Source organism: Crotalus tigris, unplaced genomic scaffold, assembly GCF_016545835.1.
Source record: "Crotalus tigris isolate CLP2741 ecotype Arizona unplaced genomic scaffold, ASM1654583v1 scf7180000018306.2785112, whole genome shotgun sequence".
Taxonomy (NCBI): Eukaryota; Metazoa; Chordata; class Lepidosauria; order Squamata; family Viperidae; genus Crotalus; species Crotalus tigris.
The window spans coordinates 2,294,941-2,311,047 of record NW_024096934.1 but is presented as its reverse complement, the minus strand read 5'-3'; the positions used below and the strand labels follow the sequence as shown (position 1 = coordinate 2,311,047).

General features: G+C 45.1%; 1 protein-coding gene and 1 non-coding gene across 3 annotated transcripts; both read left to right on the top strand.

The window, feature by feature from the left end:
* The first annotated feature begins 207 nt into the window (after positions 1-207).
* On the top strand, positions 208-15,674 carry PIP4P1 (phosphatidylinositol-4,5-bisphosphate 4-phosphatase 1). 2 transcript variants are annotated; one of them, XR_005557504.1, is made up of 8 exons: positions 208-435; positions 1,690-1,892; positions 8,315-8,421; positions 11,322-11,427; positions 12,466-12,518; positions 12,793-12,883; positions 13,735-15,089; positions 15,198-15,674. XR_005557504.1 is itself a non-coding variant. In XM_039350128.1 (7 exons), exons 1-7 carry the CDS (start codon positions 291-293, stop codon positions 13,876-13,878), a joined length of 849 nt encoding a protein of 282 aa, XP_039206062.1. In that variant the 5' UTR covers positions 208-290; the 3' UTR covers positions 13,879-15,674. The 2 variants fall into 2 exon arrangements, 1 of the variants encoding a protein (XP_039206062.1); XM_039350128.1 differs by having other exon boundaries at positions 13,735-15,674.
* LOC120311063 lies at positions 12,141-12,336 on the top strand. The gene has a single exon (XR_005557510.1).
* Positions 15,675-16,107: the final 433 nt, after the last annotated feature.

The following is a 16,107-nucleotide window of genomic DNA, read 5'->3' as shown; positions in this document are numbered from 1 at the left end:
GTCACGAGACGAGGAAACGGCAAAAGAACGAGCGCGATTCGCCGTCCAATGGAAGGAAGCGGATGACAGGCCGTCACATCCGCTCCGACCAATCAGAAGCGCAACGTCTGCTATCGCCACCAGTTTCTGGTCACGTGACAGGGACCTAGGCGCTTGCTCGCAGCCGATAGGATGAGGCCGGCGGTCATCATGTGACGAGAGTTATCCGGGGTGTGAGGGGCGGGGACGTGCGCTACGGAAGCCGAAAGAGACGCGGGGCGGTGACGGGTGCAGTAGCGGCCGCAGCAGCGATGGCTGCGGATGGTGAGCGCTCCCCGCTGCTGCCCGCCGAGTCTGGCGATGGGGGCGGCCTCGGCTCGGGAGGCTTGGTGGGGCCGGCGAGTCTGGCGTCAGGGCCCGCCTCGATTGCTCCGGGGAAACCGAATCCGCCGCAGGGTGAGCCGCCTTTCCTCATTTATATTCATGGGAGGCCTCGGAGAAAGGAGAGTGGGCGGGGACGAGGAGGGGGCGGTAGACGAGAGGAGACCCAGAGAGGAGAGGTCGTCAAGCCAGGAGGCGTGGCTTATGCATGGGGGCGTGGCTCGGTAGGGGGTAGAATTGGAATGGGTATCCAATCATATGGACAGCACTTCATCTCAAGTCGTTTTGGTAGGAGGATCCCTACTTTGGGGAGGGGGGGGCGTTCCTGTCCCCTAGGCAGTAATACGTTTACTGTAATACAATACAGTAATGCATATTACTACTCTGGTTCCAGCCAAAGAAAGCTAATCAGAATTGCTAAGAGCTATCAGTCCCAAGATGTAGATCAAACCAACAAATCAATTCCACACAAAGACCCAAACTGTTTTTTTTTTAAAGATTGTAGTAACAAATCCTAACAAAATAGGAATGTTCTTTATTGGACAAGTGTGATTGGACACGCAAGTAATTTGTCTCCAGTGCATAAGCTCTCTGTACATACAAATAGCAAAGTGATAAGTCATAGATCGTAAATCAAAATACAAACAAGAGATAAATCATGAGATACCAATAGGAGAAGGTAGTAGGAAAGATGGGAAAGATAATAGCAATAGAGCCCTATTACAGGGGTGAATATATTTAGGCATAAGACAGTGCTGTGGGAATTAGGTGTTTAGCAGAGTGATGACATGGGGGAAAAACTATCTTTGTGTCTAATTTTGGTATGCAATGCCCTATAGCAGCATCCTGAGTGGAGAAGTTGAAACAGTTTATGTCCAGGATGTGAGGGGTCTATCGATATTCGTAGATAAAAGTAGATATTTGTAGATAAGTCTAATTATGGCTCACCTTCTTACTCTCTTATACTAATGTGAATTATGGAGGTGGCTTCAAATGTTTCCTCCTTCCTCCTTCATTGTTTGGACTGAAGTAGTTTTTCCCTCCTGGTTGCTTTAGTACGGATCTCCCCTCTCTCCATCAAGGCCATCCTCTACTCTCTACAGGGCTTTGCAGGTTGAAGATGAACAAATTTAGAGGCAGGAGCCAAAGGGTGGTGGTGGTGGAGGAGGAGGAGGAGGAGGAGGAAGAGAGATTTGAGGAAAATGAAATGCAGGTGAGAGAACAGGAAGAAAGATCAAGTGGGTGGCATGTAAATTTAACAGCAGCACCGCAGAGCAATGGTTGAATGCTCCCTTTTGATCATGATTCTTTCTCCTTTTCCTTTCCAAGGATTTTCCTCCTTCAGCAGTCTCAATGATGGGAGCCAAGCCGCCATACTGCCTGCAGAAGATCCCCCGCCGTATTCCCCGATGGCATCACCAGAGAGTGGCAGTGCCCCTATGATCACTTGCCGAGTCTGCCAGAGCCCCATCAACGTGGAGGGAAAGATGCATCAGCACGTAGTGAAATGTAGTGTTTGCAATGAAGCCACGGTGAGCACTGTCAGACAGACAAGTGGGATGTGGGAGGCAGAGGGGAAAGATGTAAAGGCAGAAAAAGCAGCTGGTTGGAATGTAAGACATGGAATATCTGTCTTGCCATAGAAGACCTGCGTATTGTGCAGGTCAGAAGGACGGCTGAGAAGATATCTGCAGACCCCTCCCATCCTGGACATAAATTGTTTCAATGCCTTCCCTTGAGATGGCACTATAGGGCACGGGTCAGCAACCCGTGGCTCCGAAGCCGCATGTGACTCTTTGAACCTTCTCCTGCAACTCCCAGTCCTCCACCACCATTTGCAGAGACAGAGACAGAGAGAGGCACCTGCGCTTCCCTTCTCCTCTCTCTCTCTCTCTCTCTCTCTCTCTCTCTCTCTGTGTGTGTGTGTGTGTGTGTGTGTGTGTGTGTGTGTGTAAAAAAGAGAGTGGCCTCACGCTATTCTCCGACAAGCTGACAAGCTTATTGGGCGGGGCCCCTGCCTTTGCTGCGTTTCTGCAGAAAGCAGCAGCATATCTCTCTCTCTCTCTCTCTCTCTCTCACTCTCACACACACACACACATACACACACACACACACACACACACACACACACACACACTCTGAGTGGGGGAAGAGGACTGGCAGACCAAGGGCAGGAGAGAGCCAGCCCAGTAAGAATGTGTGCCAGCTTGTCAGAGAACAGCATGAAGCCAGCTTGCCAGATGAGCAGAAGATCGGAGAGAGGTAGAGAGAGGGGGGGAGAGGAAAGAGAGAGAGGGAGAGAGAGAGAGAACTCATGCCCAGCAGCCTCTATTTCTTTTTAATTAAACTCTTCAATCAAGCTGCCTCGTCTGGCACACTCATGTACGTGCATGGGTTTTGCGGCTCCCAATGTTTTCTGTGGGAAACGGGTCCAAGTGACTCTTCGAGAGTTTAAGGTTGCCGACCCCTGCTATAGGGCGTTGTATGCCAAGACAACTCGACATAGGGACATTTTCTTCCCTTGGGCCATCACTCTGCTGAACACCTAATTCTCACAGCTGACAAAATACAGTGACTGAGTTTTTTTTTTTTGTTTTTTTGCCTAATATGTATGTACATCAATCCCGAGGGTGTGGCTGCAGTATTGTTTATCCCCTTTATTTTTTCTTACTTTCCCCTTTTCTTGGTTGTACACTTTAATGTTGTTATATTCCACTGTTTTGCAAGTACGTCGAGGGCTTCTGTACCAGAGACACATTCCTTGTGTGTCTAACCACCCTTCGCCAAATAAAGCACAATTGCCTATAAAGGAAAATGAGCTGACCCATGAAGCAGATAGAAAGTTGGAGACAAGCAGTGTTTCTCAGGGTCACTTCCTCTGCTTGGTTATCTTCAGCACAATTCCACAACAGCAAAACTCTGGCGGTTCGCCAGAGGCTATGATCATACAATAAAACTAGTCAAGGAGAAAGGGAGGCTTCTATTCCCATAGTTCTCGCCAGATGTTACAAATATGTAGGCTTTTTTTTTAAAAATATGAGGATGATTTCCTTAAAAAAAAACAACACCCCGGATAGGAAAAGAGTAAGCCAAAACTGCAGATCTGCTATCATGGACGGAGTACTTGTGTTTCCTTTCAGTCCCAGCCTTTAATCCAGTGGTTCTCAACCTGTGGGTCGGGACCCCATTTGGGGTCGAACGACCATTTCACGGGGGTCGCCAAACAACTCAGTCCACCATTTTTCCCCCTTTTCCTTAGCTGTGCTACTCCCTCTTATTCTATTGGCTTTTGAAAGCCAATAGAATAGACTCTCTTGAATAGAGTCTAATTCTATTGGCTTTCAAAAGCCAATAGGAATTGTCCAGGCTGTCTCTGCCCTGCTGAGCCCTCCAAAAGTCCCATTCTGCAAACAGTGCTGCACCAGTTGAGTAGTCCTCGACTTACGACCGGTTGAGTAGTCCTCGATTTACGACCAGTTGGGGGTCGTGGCATTAAAAAGGTTGAGAACCACTGCTTTAATTCCTTGAGAGCTATTGGGTCTCAAGTCAGCATAGTCAATACTGAGCTAGCTAGATCTGGTGGTCTAACTCTGCACAGGGCCGTTCCTTAAAAGGATTCCTTTTTTTTTTTTTTGGTTTTGCTTCCTCCTAAAAGGATTATATTGGTGTTCACCTTTAGCTGGGATTATGTATTGTAATGTACTGTTTATTGGGTTGATATGGTTGTGGTGAAGGTATTGCTCATCTGAACTCATTTGAACTACACCCATATGAAAGTTTTTATATGATGCCTTTCTTTACATTAGAAGCTCGTTTGGAAGAGGTTTTTTTTTAAAACCCTGAAATTTGACCTGTATATTATCTCAGTGAATAAATGTATAGGTTCTTGTTTATTTAGCTGAGAGAGAAAAATAACTTGAGCTCTTTTTTTTTTTTTTGCCTTTGTCTTTGCCTTAATTCTGCTCCCTGGCATTATTAAAAGTTGAAGCTTTCCGGTGAAATTGGCAGAAAGGAAATTTGAAATGGATGTAATGCATTTTTGCACCCTGCACAATTAATGCATGCCCCTGGATGGAATATGCTTATTTAAATAGTTACAAATAAATACACCCATCGTGAAGGAAGAATTTACCCATGAGGAAAGGTTTATGTGAGGAAGAAGTGCTGGGTAGAGCCAACAATAGGAGGCTGATAGTATCATTACAGGTAGTCCTTGACTTACGGCTGCAATCAGAACTGGAATCTGTCATTAAGTGAGGCGGTGGTTATGCAAGTCATACCCAATTATACAACTTTTGTCACTGTGATCATTAAGCGAATTACCATGGTTAATAATAAAGTTTGTAGGGACCTTGGAGGTCATCTAGTCCAACCCCCTGCTCAGGCAGGAAACCCTATACCATTTAGGACAAATGGCTGTCCAGTCTATTCTTAAAAACTTCTAGTGTTGGAGCATTCACCACTTCTGGAGGCAAGTTGTTCCACTGGTTAATTGTTCTAACTGTCAGGAAGTTTCTCCTTAGTTCTAGGTTGCTTCTCTCCTTGATTAGTTTCCACCCATTGCTCCTTGTCCTGCTTTCAGGCGCTTTGGAAAATAGCTTGACTCCCTCTTTGGGGCAGCCCCTGAGATACTGGAACACTGCTATCATGTCCCCCCTCGTCCTTCTCTTCATTCAACTAGACATACCCAATTCCATCAACCTTTCCTTATATGTTTTAGCCTCCATCTCCTAATCATCTTTGTTGCTCTTCTCTGTACTCTTTAGAGTCTCAACATCTTTTTTACATGTGAATCACTTAGTTGTTGAGTGAATCCAGCTTGGATGAACTTTGGGGAGCTTTTCTATTCTTATGGGTAAAGAAGGATCTAGACTCCTACTATCCATGAAGTTGTTAAGGCATCCAGGAGTTATAACATCTTAAAGCAGTGGCTCCCAACCTTTTCTATAACCCGCACCCCTAGAACGCTTCTGATATATTCTTGCACCCCTTACAAAAATAGCGGCAACGGATTATGCATACGCGCTATAATTTTGAAAACCCAAGTTTTCGCACCCCCAAGAATTTCACCTCTCAACCCCGGGTTGGGAACCCCTGCCTTAAAGGAACATTTAGGATCTGAATGCATTTCTGCTTTAGCTTCTTCTGTTCTATTCCGTACCCTTTCCGAAAGAGTGGATGAATTGTTCCTGTCAGATTGCATTGAAGTATTCAGAGATGATTCTTCTGCTGGTTGAAGCTGCAGTATTTTCTACCAGTGTCAGAGCTGCCAGCATTTAAAACCCCTAAATAGAAGCAACCCTTGGCTCCGTTTATTGAGAAAGGTGTAGTTTTATTAGAAGTCAAGTGTAGTGCAGTAATGCATAGGCAGAGATGAGAATCGTGTGCCAAAATCCCTAAGTTCAACTTTTCCCGCCCATAGCTGTCCCCACTCTCCAATTAGGCTGAAGCAAGATGTTTTCAAAACTGTCACTTCAAGCATAGGTTGGTGTGCAGCTGCTTTCTTCTCCCAGCCGGGTGACCTTGAAGCAGCGTCTCAGGGAGATGCAGCAGTTAAAGCTTTCACTTTCCTCCTCTAAGCCAGGGCTTTTCAACCTTTTCACCCATTGTGCCACTTTTAGGATATGGCAACATCCAAGTACCACCAGTCGTCTAGCAAGGTGTCAAAAACCTAATCACCCCCCCCCAAAAAGGAAAAAAGTGATAAAGTACAGGTAGTCCTCGACTTACAACAGTTCACTTAGTGACTGTTTGAAGTTACAATGGCACTGAAAAAAGTGCCCCCCCCAAGGCACAGCCAAGCAAGACACCTGCCTGCCCACCCAGCCACGCTTTTCCTCCTGTCCGAGGTTTTCATTGTTGTGAGCATTTCTGTTGAGGATTGGCAGCTGGGTGGGGTGGGGGTGTGTCTTTGGTTTTTATTCCCCCCCCCCTCTGCTGGGTGGTTGCAACAGGTTTTGGTTAGTTCACATGACCCTAGGACATTGTGACTGTCATAAATATGAATCAGTTGCCAAGCATTTAAATGTAAATCACAAGACCTTGGAGATGCTGCAACATTCCAGCTGATTGGTGCTTCTTCAGGGCTCAGCAGAAGCGCCAGGATCAGCGTCGAGCTCCAGCTGGAGCCTGGCGCTGATACTGGTGCTTCCACTGAGCCCTGACAGTCCCGAAGAAGCGCTGATACTGGCGCTTCTGCTGAGCCCTGACAGCCCTGCAGCTCCATCCATCTCTCACTCAGGCTTGTGCGGTGCTGCCACCGGTTCAGCTCATTCCCCTCCCCCGCTACCACTTTTCTAGGATGCTCGCATACCACCTGCCAGGTGCCAATGTACCACAGGTGGTACCCATACCACTGGTTGAAAAACCCTCCTTCAAGCAGCCTCCCTCCCATCCACGCTCCCCAGAGTTCATGGCAGACTCGTGGTAGCAAAGCACACCAGCAAGCTTAAGGTGGCAGCTGACACCTTCCTTCCTCTCTCACATTGCAGGTCCCACTTGGCGCGTTGCTAAAACTACCCTGCCTTAAAGGTTGCTATCAAAATTATATATAGATAGAATGCTTCAAGCACAAAATACCCTGCGGAAGAAAAATCTTCCTCTAAAACTGGGAGCTTGTCCCAGAACTTATTTTCTGTTCGGGTTTCTTTCTGTCACTGGTTTGTGAGTCTTCTGAAAAGGTAAATTTAAAAACTAGCGTTGCTGGTCTGCAACAGCTTCGGTTCCTGCAGCTGCAGATAACACAAATCTGAAATTATAAGTAGTTGCTTGGACCCCCCTCAAAAATTTGAAATCAGATTCAATAGTTCGGGTTGTTTGACAGAATATTATCCTGAATTTCACTTTAATGTTTTCCCTTTCACCTCCCATATAAGCTTGCTTGGAAGCCTTTTTATCTCAGCTGCTTGGAGTAAGGCATCATGGACAGATAGAAGCTTTAAAAAATAAATGAATTTCTTTTGGACTTCAAGATACGACTTTAGGTTTACTAGGTGTTGAATGTGCCGTTGTCAGTTGTGCTTTATCTTTGCCCCAGTCCCGTCCGGAGTTATCTTAACTGCCTGTTAAGATTGCAATGAAAATCAAACACATTTGAGGATGGTCCTACCCTTTCTACATTCCTTGTCTTTCTTCCTTGCTTTTGTGTATTGTATTGGAAGCCTTTTGACTGGAAAAAAAAAAATCTTGGTGTAAAATAGGTGTCTTTGGAATGCCACATTTTTGTTACCCTGTTTTCTGAAATGTACACTTCATACTAGGTTAGATTTATCTAGCCCAGCTTTCCTTACTCAGATTAGCAGTAGCTCAGCTTCTTGAGCATGATTCTAGTTCAACACTTAATACCTAACTTTTTAAGCTATGGAAAATTAAGGATAACACAGAACCTCCCATGTAGAAAAATATACATTCTTACTTACTTGAGATTGAAGTTTGATAGGATGTCCTATGCTATTTCTAGACTATTTTCCCAGTTCAGCTAAAAATAAATTAAACCTGTTGTCCACTGTGCCTCTTGGCTACTTGTTTTTTTTAAACATATTAATTTAATTTGAATATTTACAGATACAATGTGACGAATGGGAGTGTTAACAGTAATCTTGGTCCAATGCACTGCCACAGATGGATTAGATTCTTTGCCCTGTTAATAATAATAATAATAATAATAATAATAATAATAATAGTAAAGTTGGAAGGGACCTTGGATGTCATCTAGTCCAACCCTCTGCTCAGGCAGGAAACCCTATACCATTTCAGACAAATGGCTGTCCAGTCTCTTCTTAAAAACTTCCAGTGTTGGAGCATTAACTGCTTCTGGAAGCAGGTTGTTCCACTGGTTAATTGTTCTCACTGTCAGGAAGTTTCTCCTTAGTTCTAGGTTGTTATGACCTTCTTTCTTAAACCAGGAAACACGTTCAACCTGTTTAACTTTTAAATATGTTGTTTTGTCCTATAGCCAATTAAAAATGCCCCACCTGGTAAGAAGTATGTGAGATGCCCTTGCAATTGTCTTTTGATCTGCAAAGTGACCTCACAACGCATTGCCTGTCCGCGGATATATTGGTAAGGAGTGGGGAAGGGAATTATGTAGTTATGTTCTTCAGGATGTTTTAATATTAGATCAAAAATAGCTTCCTAAATATTCTCACTCTATGTAACATTTTATGGGGAAAACAGAAGCACCACAAGGAAAAATAAAATCACAAAAAGAAATGAGATATTTATTTGTATTTGTTAATGCAACATATTTGTATGCTGTCATAATCACAAATTACTCTTGGTGGCTCAGATAAAAATACATAAAGCTAGATAAGTTATGTATAAGTTCTCAGAATAATGAAGTGACTTCTACACATTTAAATACCTTATGCCATTTTAAAGCTACAGATCGTTATTAAAATCAAGTAAATGTATTAATATCAACAACAGTCATCACATAAAATATAAGCTAAAATGAAAAATTTACTCTTACCTAATCACTAAGAAATCTATCCTTATTTAACAAATCATGACTTAAATGTTAAAAGTTATAAAGCCCTAATTTCAGATGTAGAATAAGACCATGGGTAGAATTATAGTCCAAAAATTATAAGCTGCCAAGAGTCATAGAATAACAGAACTGGAACGGCCCTTGGAGGTCTTCTAGACCAGGGCTTTTCAACCTTTTCACCCATTGTACCACTTTTAGGGTATGGCAATATCCGAGTACCACCAGTTGCCTAGCAAGGTGTCAAAAACTTGATGACCCCAAAAAAAGGAAAAAAGTGATAAAGTACAGGTAGTCTTCGACTTACAACAGTTTGCTTAGTGACTGTTCGAAGTTACAATAGCACTGAAAAAAGTGCCCCCCAAGCCACACCTGCCTGCCCACCCGGCTGTGCTCTTCCTCCTGTCCGAGGTTTTCATTGTTGTGAGCATTTCTGTTGAGGATTGGCAGCGGGGTTGGGGGTGGGGGGGTTTGGTTTTTATTTCCCCCTGTCTGCTGGGGGACACTGGGACACTGTGACTGTCATAAATATGAATCAGTTGCCAAGCATCTGAATGTAAATCACAAGACCCTGGAGAGGCTGCAACATTCCAGCTGATTGGCGCTTCTTCTGGGCTCAGCAGAAGCACCAGGATCAGCGCCGAGCTCCAGCTGGAGCCTGGCGCTGATCCTGGCACTTCCGCTGAGCCCTGACAGCCCTGAGCTCCAGCCATCTCTCGCTCAGGCTTGTGCAGTGCTGCCACCAGTTCAGCTCATTCCCCTCCCCCGCTACCACTTTTCTAGGATGGTCACATACCACCTGCCAGGTGCCAGTGTACCACAGGTGGTACCCGTACCACTGGTTGAAAAGCCCTGCTCTAGTCTAACCCCCTGCTCAGGCAGGAGACCCTGTAGTATTCGAGACAAATGGCTGCCCTGCAGGGCAGTGTTTTTCAACCTTGGCAACTTGATGTGTGGACTTCAACTCCCACACATCCTCAAGTTGCCAAGTTTGAAAAACACTGCTCCAAGGACTGCAATTGGGTGCCTTTAGAATACAGAATAACAGTTGGAAGGGACCTTGGAGGTCTTCTAGTCCAAATCCCTGCTCAAGCAGGAGACCATTGAGATGAGCATCCTATAGAACAGTGGTGGCGAACCTATAGCATGGGTGCCAGAGGCGGCACTCAGAGCCCTCTCTGTGGGCACGCACGCTGTCGCCCCAGTCCTAGGCCTTCAGCTGGGTTTTATAAAACCTTTTTGCTTTAGGCCTCTGCCGCTGTGTGCAAAAAAAAAAAAAAAAAGGGTCCAATCAGTCAATTTCAACTTCTCGCGGGAAAAAAAAGATCTTGCAAAGTTGGAATTGATTGATTGGACTTTTTAGTCCCACCCAGTCTGCCGTTACCACCACAGCCATGCCCGCCCAATGGGCCGCGCCCACCCAATGGGCCAAACCCACCCGGCACTCGACAATGCATAAGTGGGTTTTGGGTTGCGGTTTGGGCACTCAGTCTCTAAACGTTTTGCCATCACTGCTATAGAAATTGAATAAATACAAATAAATAAAAAAATAGTTGCCATACAAAATTGTAAGCCAGATTTATTTTTCCAAATACAAAGTAATTGTGCACATTCTTCTACTGGAGGAATCCTATATTACTTTCCAACCTCCGATGCACAGCATCCTAGCAGGTGTGAGCGTGTATAAAGATAATTTAGTAAATATTGTAAAAATTAAGACGTATAACAATATTCAATAGAAAGTAGGCAGGTTGTGAGGCAAGAAACCCCATTTTTTGACTTGGTTCCACACCATTATAAATACAGCAGTTTTCCAAAACTGTTGGGCTTAACAATCTATGCCGCCAAATATGGAAGAATGATCAGACCTGGGCTTATTTCTTCATGAGTGCCAAACTTAGATGTGTTTGGAGAAAAATAGTGTGTGTGTGCGGGGGCTATTTAGCTCTTTTGAATCCTGAAATCTTTTTGGCACTGTGGGGAGGAATAGCATATTGGTGGTGTGATCCAATAATGGGGATGGGCTTCTGTTTTCTGAAGAAAGAAGTAGAAAACAAAAATATGGATTGGAGTAATCAAGCTAAAAATGTGACATTTTTAGAGGAAAAAACCGTGCACAGAGAGAGAAGGGGGATTCTCCCTCTGTCTTCACTGTTTGAACCTGGTTTTTTTTTCCTTGAAGAAGGTGTTTATGTTTATATAATAAAAACAGTGGTTGCCCTGATGAAACCAGAAAGACTAGTTGATAAAACCCAGACGTTGGCATGTTGAAGGGCCTTAATTGAATATGAGAAGTTAGTTGTGCTTGCCAGGTATGGACCTGAGGTTTTTTTTTTTTTTTTTAAATGGGGAAATGTTTAAATCCAAAATCAACTTTATTCCTCACTCTGGCTTGAAAATAGGAGATGTTTGGGGGAGACAGTTGATTGACAAGATAATAACCTCAACCTCTTTTCTTCCTTTGTTTTCTACCCAGTAAAAGGGTCATAAACTTAGGCCCCGTTCACCCTGGCCCTCCAAGTCCGGAGCCTCAGCCCGTGGGCGTGCGTGTCAATTGCGGCCATTGCGAAAATAATTTCCTGGTAAGGGTGCTGTGGAAGAAGGAATTGGAAAAAGAAAAATGAAGCTTATTTGTTCCAGGCTCAGCTTTGGGTGGCGTTTGGCGTTATTGGAAGAAAAATATAAACTTACAAATTCGGATTTGAGCCCCAAGCAAGGCAGTCTTGTTGGGAACCGGCCTTGCAGTTCAAAGTGGATAAAAAAAAAATTTTTTTTAATTGGCTGAGGTTGTTTGCGTCCTTTGAAATGGACACAGATTGGGTTCTCGCCTGCAAATATCTCCACCTGTGGATTTCAGTAATGAATCTGCTACAGGAAGTCCTCGACTTAATGACCACCATTGACCCCACAATTTATGTTGCTAAGTGAGAAACTTATGAAGTGAGTTTTGCCCCATTTGTTAAGTGACTCACTGCAGTTGTTAAATTAGTAACACTGTTGTAAAGTGAATCTGGCTTCCCCATTGACTTTGCTTGTCAGATGTTTGCAAAAGGTCATCGCAGGACGCTGGGACACTGCGACCGTCATAAATACGAACCAGTTGTCAAGCCTCCGGATGCAAATCACATGACCACGGGGAGGCTGCAATGGTCGTAAGTGGGAAAAACGGTCATAAATTACTTTTTTTCAGTGCCGTTGTAACTTTGAACGGTCACTAAGTGAACTGTTGTAAGTCGAGGACTATCTTGGAGGAACAGCTGAGCGCGACTCCTTTAAAAAAAAAAAGAGCCTATTTGGTCTGCAGCCTTGAAATTGCCCTCGGTTGACTTGTACTCTGGGCATATTGGGTTTGCAAAGAGTATATAACTGAGGAAGCCGAGGCAGGAGTGCAAAGAAAGCAGCAGCAGCTCCATGTGCAATATTCCTCTGACATATTTTGCACTGTTGCCACTCTGTCAGCAGTAAGAGTGAAGTTGCAGTGTGCTATTGGTCAATAAATAAAGAATTTCTGCTCAGTTAAAAAAAAAATGAGCCTATTTGTGGCAGCAAAGTGTGACTTGGGTCAGGTTGTCCTTCCCACCCTTCCTAAGCCCTTCTCTCTTTCTTTTTTGTCTCTCCAGTGGACAGAATTCACCGATCGCACTTTAGCCCGGTGCCCACACTGCCGCAAAGTGTGAGTTACTCTGGGGAAGGAATTGGACCTGGGATGCATTGAACCTACCTGATATTAGTAACTGGAGTGGGGAAGGGAACATGGGGGCTCAGTTTCAAAGAGATTAAGGAAGCCGAGTCCTACCCTTGCTGGAGCAGAGGTCTGCTGCCTGTCCTTGGTAGGCAAGGCCTCTTCCTCTGCCAGAGCTCTTGAGTTCTGGGGAGACAGGAACTTTGTGAGAGTGATTCTCAGGGTGCTTGATGTACTGCTTCTTTGCCCTTGTTTGTACCCCCAGCTCCTCCATTGGGCGCCGCTATCCGAGGAAAAGGTGTTTCTGTTGTCTTCTGCTGGGTGTGCTGATGGCCGTGACAGCAACGGGGTTGGCGGTGAGTCTGAGTGAGGGGCATCTAGCTGGGGGCGGTGCGTGGGGGGCTCCCAAAAGAGCGAGATTAGGATGAGACCTTTAAAGATGGTCATGTCTGGTTGATACCTGGAAATCCCAGAGTTTTGGGTTAGAATGAGAAGATTAAAAAAGTGGCCGAACGAATGTAAGAGAAACTCCCATCAATTTTGCTGCTAAGAAGCCTTACAGCAGTGGTTCTCAACCTTTTTAATGCCGCGACCCCCAACCGGTCGTAAGTCGAGGAGTACTCAACTGGTGCAGCACCGTGTGCAGAATGGGACTTTTGGTGGGCTCAGAAGGGCAGAGACAGCCTAGACAATTCCTATTGGCTTTTGAAAGCCAATAGAATTAGACTCTATTCAAGAGAGTCTATTCTATTGGCTTTCAAAAGCCAACAGAATAAAAGGGAGTAGCACAGCTAAGGAAAAGGGGGAAAAAAATGGTGGACTGCATTGTTTGGCGACCCCCGTGAAATGGTCGTTCGACCCCAAATGGGATCCCGACCCACAGGTTAAGAACCACTGCCTTACAGGGATGTGTCTTTTGAAAGTAAGAGGAGTAGTAAAGTTTGGAAGGAGCAGCTTCTCTCCCTATTCAAAATCCAGCTTCAGGAGGCTGAATTTTAAAACAATCCCTCTCCGTATGGGTCCATTCTGATTTTTTTTTCAAAAAGGGTTATGCATCTAAGATAGAAACTTCACCATGTCTCCACAACCTTCAGCACTTGGGGTCAAAATTTGAAATGATTCAGTTCAAAAGGTTGCTAGTTTCAGAGTCAACCTGTTAAGCTCTTTTATTGTGAAGCTGATTTCTGACTCTTCTTTGATTCTCTAGTTTGGTACCTGGAAACAAGCCCAGCAGTACAGGGGCGTCTATGCTGCCTGGGCGGTGGTGATTTTCCTGGCTTTGATTTTCCTTGGCCGAGCTATGTACTGGGCTTGTATGAGGGTCAGCCACCCCATCCAGAACTTCTCGTGAGCCTCTCCAAGCTCCTCTTGGTTTCCCACCGCTGCTGTACCATCTCATCTCCGGGGATCCAGCCCCATCTTCTCCCCTCCGCTTCCATTTGAAGTTGAGTCTGCCATGCCACCTTCTAGCTGTGCCCGCTCCCAGTGTCATCATCTGAATAACTGTGGGACAACCGTGATATCTATGAGTCTTCTTCCATCTCTGTTGCTCTGAGCCAGGATTGGTGGCAAAAGTAAAGTACAATTGACTCCCAAGGGAGCTGAAGCCCAGCTCTGTAAGGTTCGGAGGCAAAAGTTCCTATCGATCCTGCAAGTAACAGAACACTTAATCGTTCCTAAAAGAAACTTGAATGCAGCTGGATGGTTTGGGATCAAACCAGCGGCGGCTGTTCCGGTGACATTTGGAGATGGCCCAGCCCAAACAGCGGAACCCCTTGAGATACACTACAGGTCTTCAGCGAGGGCAGTTCAGAAGATGGTGTTCAGGATTCTGTTCTTGGCTCCCATCGGAGGCAGTTTAAATCTTTCCTGGCTGAGAGGAGAAGGCCAAAAGACTGCCGAGGCATCGCTGCTGTATCGATTTGTCCTGTTTTTGTCATCCCGTGTTCTGTAATGTGGGGTAGCTCAAGCTGCCGGGGTTGAGGCCGTTTCCACAATCCTTACATGTGAATGGAATGAGAGAATGGGCCCTGAGGAATGAGAGAAGGCCCGTCCCATAAAGGTTAGTACTAAAAAGGCCCGGGATTGGGGGCTGTCAGATGTTCATTGAGTGAATTTCAGCCCCTACCTCCCCCTTTCCGTGATCTACAGGGGTGAGATCCAGTGGTCTTCCGCTAAAGTTTAGGTTCATTCACTGTGGGACTCATTTCTCCTTTTTGTTTTCTTTATCTTTGCACATTCCTTGAAGGGAGCTATTTCCTTGTTTCTTCTCCAAAAATCCAAACTCTTGTTTTCAGGGGGCGGGGGGTGAGAGGAGAGCAGCCTTAGAGACCATCACGTCTCTCTTAAGGAGCCCTTTCAACCATTGCTATGGTGTTTATATTGTTTTTGTTTGAAGTGTTGAAGGGAGAACAGCTGATCAACCCCACCTGCGTTGGAGGGAGGGGGGGGCTTAATTTCAACAGTGATTTCTGTCTCAAGAGGCACAGACTCTCCCTTGCAAGACCTGTCTTCTTCCAGAGCCTACTAAATTAGACCTTCATCCCTTCTTTTGTCTTACTAGTTGATGACATAGACCAGGGGTTCTCAACCTTGGCAACTTTAAGACTTGTGGCAAAGCTGGCTGAGGAATTCTGGGAGTTGAAGTCCACAAGTCTTAAAGTTGCCAAGGTTGAGAACCCCTGACATAGTCCAAAGGGGGAGGAAATGGTGCATGTACTCTGTTGTACAGAGGAAGGAGGCCCTCAGTCATGCGGCAAACAAGATATTCTGCTTAGGGAAACGCCTCAAATCCTGCTACGAACCTGGCTTGACTTTTTTCAGCGGGACTCCTCTACCCCGTCTTCTCTCGTGGCCTCAGATTTTAATTCTCCCACCTCCACGTCATTAAGCTTATAGCCCCAAGTGTGTTGCAGCTTGTATATAAGGAGTAAAATGTACATAGAACTATTTAAGATAAACTTTCCTCCATGTTGGCTGCCTGCCTGCCTGCGTGCTTGCACCGTCTGTCTCTTTTTTTTTCCCCAGCCATGATTGAACACGCCGGTTGTCCTTTTCCTTCTCTTCCACAGGCACAGGAGGAATGAATTGGATAGTTGTAAATAAATAAAAAGTAAGCTATTCCATGTCTGACTCATTGGACGGGAAGCTGTTGTCTTGTGGTTTTTCAGAATCAGCCACCTTAAGGGGAGCGGGGAGATTATTTCCTTCAATTAAGGAAGGAAGTTTCTTCAATTAAGAGTTGATGTCGACGGAATGTCCTTCAATTAAGGAAGGAAATTCTTTCAATTAAAGAGTTGGTTTGATTGAATGGACTTCAGTGGAAGGACATTCCTTAAGAGCTGCTTAAAATGGGCCGCCGTGCAAATCTTTTACGTAATTTGATTAGAAAATGGTTAAAACGGGTTTCTTTTTTGTGACTTAATCCAATGTTCTGTGCTGGTCTCAGCAAGGCTCATTGACATGAATCGCTTGTAGCTGATACCTTCTTCTTGATCCACCAGTCTTCCGCTAGTCCAGTGGTTCTCAACCTGTGGGTCGGGACCCCACTTGGGTTCGAACGACCATTTCACGGGGGTCG

Excerpts from the sequence above, each read along its gene's own strand:
- PIP4P1 (XM_039350128.1), top strand. The coding sequence starts at position 291 with ATGGCTGCGGATGGTGAGCGCTCCCCGCTGCTGCCCGCCGAGTCTGGC. Across the intron at positions 436-1,689 it reads GAAACCGAATCCGCCGCAGG|GATTTTCCTCCTTCAGCAGT; the intron begins GTGAGCCGCCTT and ends TTCCTTTCCAAG. Across the intron at positions 8,422-11,321 it reads GCCTGTCCGCGGATATATTG|TAAAAGGGTCATAAACTTAG; the intron begins GTAAGGAGTGGG and ends TTTTCTACCCAG.